Source organism: Schistocerca nitens, chromosome 1 (genome assembly GCF_023898315.1).
Source record: "Schistocerca nitens isolate TAMUIC-IGC-003100 chromosome 1, iqSchNite1.1, whole genome shotgun sequence".
Classification (NCBI taxonomy): Eukaryota; Metazoa; Arthropoda; class Insecta; order Orthoptera; family Acrididae; genus Schistocerca; species Schistocerca nitens.
Window position 1 is genome coordinate 961284904 of NC_064614.1, and position 5863 is coordinate 961290766.

At 45.4% G+C, this 5863-nt stretch overlaps 1 protein-coding gene across 1 annotated transcript; it reads right to left on the reverse strand.

Moving 5' to 3' along the window:
- Nucleotides 1-1273: 1273 nt before the first annotated feature.
- LOC126214997 (uncharacterized) lies at nt 1274-5605 on the reverse strand. Its single transcript, XM_049941659.1, has 2 exons — nt 5291-5605; nt 1274-1456 (listed from the first exon to the last, which is right to left on the reverse strand). The coding sequence occupies exons 1-2, from the start codon at nt 5591-5593 to the stop codon at nt 1274-1276; spliced, it is 486 nt and encodes a 161-aa protein (XP_049797616.1). The 5' UTR covers nt 5594-5605.
- Between the last annotated feature and the right edge of the window lie 258 nt (nt 5606-5863).

A 5863-nucleotide genomic window follows, 5' to 3' on the forward strand; every position in this document is an offset into this window, starting at 1 on the left:
ACTAGAGTAGGATACTGGTAAGAAAACAATATTCAGCAAAAAACTAAACATGAGGGAGGCACATAAAAATTTGCCACACTCTCTGATATTCGAGTTCATTGCACTATGACACAAGTGGTTAGGAACTGATTAGCCATCCTACTGACGTGTCACACGCCGACTTTACACAACATTATACGGAAAAATACATCAGGTACTTCATCAGGTCCATCAGATATCCAGCTGCAAAATTTTGACTCCAACGATTTTTGGGGCATCCCGTACAGACTGAACCTACCGCCCTTGGCATGAGACTCTTCCCTCGTTGTTTCCTTTCCAGGTCATGTGGTTACTTCTCGTAGCAACCACTGGTAATTATTGATCAGAAGAGTTTTTCTTAGTTAATAACACTATAAATTTTCGTATTTAATGGTCTTCTCTTGGCACCGGCCTTGCCGCAGTGGATACACCGGTTCCTGTGAGATAACCGAAGTTAAGCGCTGTTGGGCGTGGTCGGCACTTGGATGGGTGACCATCCAAGCCGTCATGCGCTGTTGCCATTTTTCGGGTTGCACTCAGCCTAGTGATGCCAATCGAGGAGCTACTCGACCGAGTAGTAGCGGCTTCGGTCAAGAATACCATCTTACGACCGGGAGAGCGGTGTGCTGACCCCACACCCCTCCCAACCACATCCTCCACTGAGGATGACACGGCGGTCGGATGGTCCTGGTAGGCTACTCGTGGCCTGAAGACGAAGTGCTATTTAATTGTCTTCTCTGCCATCATATGCGATGCATTGGTTGAAATTGTTGTCAAACTTTGTCGTCGAACTCAAAAACCTGCTGCATTTAATGGCAGGCAGAAAATATCAAACATAATATTCCACGAACGAATGTTTTAGTTGTTGTTGCATCACAGTTTACGAAAAAAATTGCAGCTTTATGCTTACTACCGTTGTATTCAGTTTAAAAGTGTTAGTATGTTGAAGTAATTATGAATACATACGTGGTGCTAATAAAAGGATTAATGAAGCAGTTTCAAGAAACTTCCGTATTATGATATAAATCTTTATTTACAGTACAAACTATAGATAAATACTACAAAGAAGTAAATAAATAGACATAACAACATCTAATATATTTACAAAAAACAATATTACGTGTGAAAAGTTTGAGAACTAAACACAGCCATATCTTTGACGCCATAGAGGTAAAGCGTCTGGAACAACCGCGAAGGAGACAGGATCAGTCGAGGGCGTCCCCCCAGCGCGCCGTGGAACGCCTCGGCCGTTCGCTCACCAGACGTCGCGGCAGTTTCCCGCAGAGTCGCGCAGCTGTCCCTCAGGGCACGGGATGTCCGGCACGTTGATGAAGCTCAGCAGGCCCTTCTTCCGCGTCGTCGTGTCCATGACAGCTCTGGCTACCACCGCAGCCCCACTGTCTGCCGTCGCCACCGTCTTTGTGGTCATCGTCGGAGACTGCAAGGACAATGTTTCGGTCGTCAGATGACAGAGCCCTTCTCGACTTCAACATGCATGAACAGATCCCCCGTCCTTACCATTTGATGATAACTAAAGCATTAAGAAAAACGTGAATAGCTAGAGTTCTACAAGCGTTACAGTCTGCAGATACCGATTTATAATATCTGCAACATTTCAGCAAATGCATGGAATGCTAAAAAGCATATTTGTGAGAAAAGTCTCCGAAAATTAACATACAGATACTTAGCGATAGCAAATGGTTCAAATGGCTCTAAGCACTATGGGACTTAACATCTGAGGTCATCAGTTCCCTAGACTCAGAACTACACTACTGGCCATTAAAATTGCTACACCACGAAGATGACGTGCTACAGACGCGAAATTTAACCGACAGGAAGAAGATGTAGCGATATGCAAATGATTAGCTTTTCAGAACATTCACACAAGGTTGGCGCCGGTGGCGACACCTACAACGTGCTGACATGAGGATAGTTTCCAACCGATTTCTCATAGACAAACAGCAGTTGACCGACGTTGCCTACTGAAACGTTGTTTTGATGCCTCGTGCGTACAATCACATTGCCGACTCTGATATGGTCGCATTGTAGTCTATCGCGATTGCGGTTTATCGTATCGGAAAGACGTGCTGGATCCTAACGGCCTCGTATCACTAGCAGTCGAGATGATAGGCATCTTATCCGCATGGCTGCAACGGATCGTGTAGCCACGTATCGATCCCTGAGTCAACGCATGGGGACGTTTGTAAGACACCAACCATCTGCACGAACAGTTCGACGAAGTTTGCAGCGGCATGGACTGTCAGCTCGGAGACAATGGCTGCGGTTACCCTTGACGCTGCATCACAGACAGGAGCGCCTGCGATGGTACTCAACGACGAACCTTGGTGGACGAATGGCAAAAAGTCATTTTTTCGGTTGAATCCAGGTTCTGTTTACAGTATCATGAGGGGTCGCATTCGTGTTTTGCGACATCGCGGTGAACGCACATTGGAAGCGTGTATTCGTCATCGCCATACTGGCGTATCACCCGGCGTGATGGTATGGGGTGCCATTGGTTACACGTCTCGGTCACCTCTTGTTCGCATTGACGGCACTTTGAGCAGTGGACGTTACATTTCAGATGTGTTACGACCCGTGGCTCTACCCTTCATTCGATCCCTGCGAAACTCTACATTTCAGCAGGATCGCATGTTGCAGGTCCTGTACGGGCCTTTCTGGATACAGAAAATGTTCGACTGCTACCCTGGCCAGCGCATTCTCCGAATCTCTCATCAATTGAAAACGTCTGGTCAATGGTGGCCGAGCAACTGGCTCGTCACAATACGCCAGTCACTACTCTTGATGAACTGTGGTATCGTGTTGAAGCTGCATGGGCAGCTGTTCCTGTACACGCCATCCAAGCTCTGTTTGACTCAATGCCCAGGCGTATCAAGGCCGTTATTACGGCCAGAGGTGGTTGTTTTCTCAGGATCTATGCACCCAAATTGCGTGAAAATGTAATCACATGTCAGTTCTAGTATAATATATTTGCCCAATGAATACCCGTTTATCATCTGCATTTCTTCTTGGTGTAGCAATTTTAATGGCCAGTAGTGTACTTAAACCCGACTAACCTGAGGACATCACACACATCCAAGCCTGGGTCAGGATTCGAACCTGCGACCGTAGCAGCAGCGCGGTTCCGGACTGAAGCGCCTAGAACCGCTCCGTCACAGCAGCCGCATAGCGATAACAGTATATTTGCTAAATAATATTGTACACAACTGTATGTAACATTCGCCGTCCATTTCATTTAGGATTGAATACTGAAGAGCTGTACGTATGCGAAGTGTGAAGGACAGATATAGAGTGAAATACTTTTTCCTAGTAAGAAGAGCGGAGACAAACGTTTAAATTCTCAGATGGGACACTCCCGATACAATTTAGTCCTGTTCCGAATCGAGAGGGGTGTCAGTCACTCAGTCAATTTCGGCCATACAAAATATGCCGGAGTCGATGTCTGCGAGGCGGTAAGTAACAAATGACAGCTAAAAATGCTTTGTATTCTACACTGATATCGTTGCGAAAGGTGTGTAGACATAATACGTAAGTGAAGGTAGAAGTGTGGCATTTGCGGGTACTATAGATGCACAAGTTCGTTACCTCTAGTGAAATAAATATTATTGGTAGACGACAGCTATTATTAGATTTTAAGAGAACTACTACTCGATGAGACGTACCTCGCCTGGCGTGACAGGCTTCCAATTAGTTGGCAGCTACGCTACTTGTGAAACAGTTTAGAACGTCAGTGCGAGGCCGTCAGAGGTACAAGCGTCTCTAACGCGTCTGAGCTACGTTCGAAAACCACTAATTGCGTCTGTGACTCATCAGTAGTTTGTACTGGGTGACAACGTCCTACGGAGATCTAAGTTACTTGGTACATGTAGAAATCGATTCAGGAAATGAGATAAATTTTTAGACCGATATCCTCCTCTTAAAGGCGTTTCTGAGTTCTGTACAGTAGTAGTACAGTAATCCAAGGCAGCTTATTGTCTGCAAAAGTATTCTTCCCAAGAGAGCCTGTATACGCGTCAAACTGTCGAAGTTGACACAATTTCACAATTTTACCTCCCTTAACGTACTACCATCGCGAATGATCACGTGACACTGTAGCGTCAGCCTTGATCCTCATATTCAGCATGGCACAGTTATTTTTCCAAAATTTTCCAGTGCAGATCTTCACAAGCACTATATCACATTCTGTCTTTTCATGAGCTCTCGTGTGTCACTAAGCAATTACAGTCTACTAAAAAATAAACGCTGTATATAGCTATACAACAAAAATTCCCTTTTGCTTTGTACTAGTCGAGAGGGTATAGTGTTTAAGAGCCCGTACTCGTTTTCAAGAAGCGTTACACTCTAACTATTGTGGCAGCACGGTGCTTTGCGTGTCTCGTAATTCCTGCAAATAAATTAAGTGGCTGTTGTCTGCTCTGTCCAAGCTTATTCTCCGTAACTATCAACGTCGGAAGGGTGCTGAAGCCTAAACTTCTTTTGCTTTTTGCGCACTCCTAGTAACCGGAAATAAGACTTCAAAACGAGGTTAAAAAAATATTTTTTCTCGTGGCACATAACATGCATTTAAAATAAAACAAAGCTAAGTTGAAGTACAACAAAGATCAAAACAGTTAGTTATGTATGTCATCCGAAATGAGGAAGGAAGTAGAACAAGCGAAAAAGTTTTGCTGCGTAACAAGCAAGATAACAGAACATGTACAAAGCAATATAGAAAGTCACAAGTGGATGGCAATAGGTGGAGAAAGCTTCCACGAAGAAAAGATTTCTATTGTTATGACATACTGACAAGTAACTGAACAAATATGCCTGATATGCCCGAAACTGTATAGTATTGTGCTGTAGCCATACGGGGAACGGTGGGAAATAAACAGGAGAATCTAGAAGCATTTGAAATGTAGTGACTCTACAAATATTCGAAATGTACTGCTGATGAAATGTGTAAGAAGGCAGCAGGAATGTTATCTAAAGAAATATGAAAATTTCTTAACAACCTATGAGCAAGGTTAGTGAAACATGTAATAATGCATCCGGAAATGTGGCTTGCCGCTTGAAGGAGAAAAAGTGAGGAGAATTTCTTAAATGTGCGCAACAGACTGTCGATGATAGTGTTCACTGTTATGTGCAGAGACAGAAATGGTAAGACGAAATAGGAAGAGATATGGGTAACATCCAGCTAGTCGAAGTTCTGTTTCGTACGAAGTTCATTTCTTATTACTACGCTTAAAATATTTTGGAGGTATCTCAAGTTTCTTACCTCTGTCTGTTGATCCGACTCCACACCACCCTGCCAACTTTCACTTATTCCTTTCTGCTGGTCTGGTGGCTCCGTGGCTTCTGGAGTTGTAGTCTCTGGTAGGCTCACAGGGTACCAGTGAAGCAGTAGGAGGACCAGCTGAGGGGGCAGAGGCGGAGCTGGAGGCAGCTGCTGAAGTTGAGGCTGCCCCACGGACAGCATCTGGTGGCTCTGGTGCCAGGTGAAGCCCTGAGGCAGCGCCACCATTGTGTGCGCGGCGACCACAACCGCGGCCACCACGAGGATTCTGCAGACGCCAGCCATGTGTGCTCTTCGTCTTAGCGCCGTGTGCAGCAGACTGGCTCGTCCTCACACAGGCGAAATCTTAAGTACGGTGGCTCTGACGGATTTCGTCAGCGGGCAAGCCCCCTTGCTGCAATCAAAGGCTAAATATAGCAACCGCGCAGCCTTCCATAAACATCGCGGACCCCAAAACGGCGACCACGTGTTGCCTACCCTATTCTGCTCGTAATCCGCAGAAAGGGGACAGGCGACACAAGAAGTGCGACATTCATTTAGGAGAGGACAGTTTCT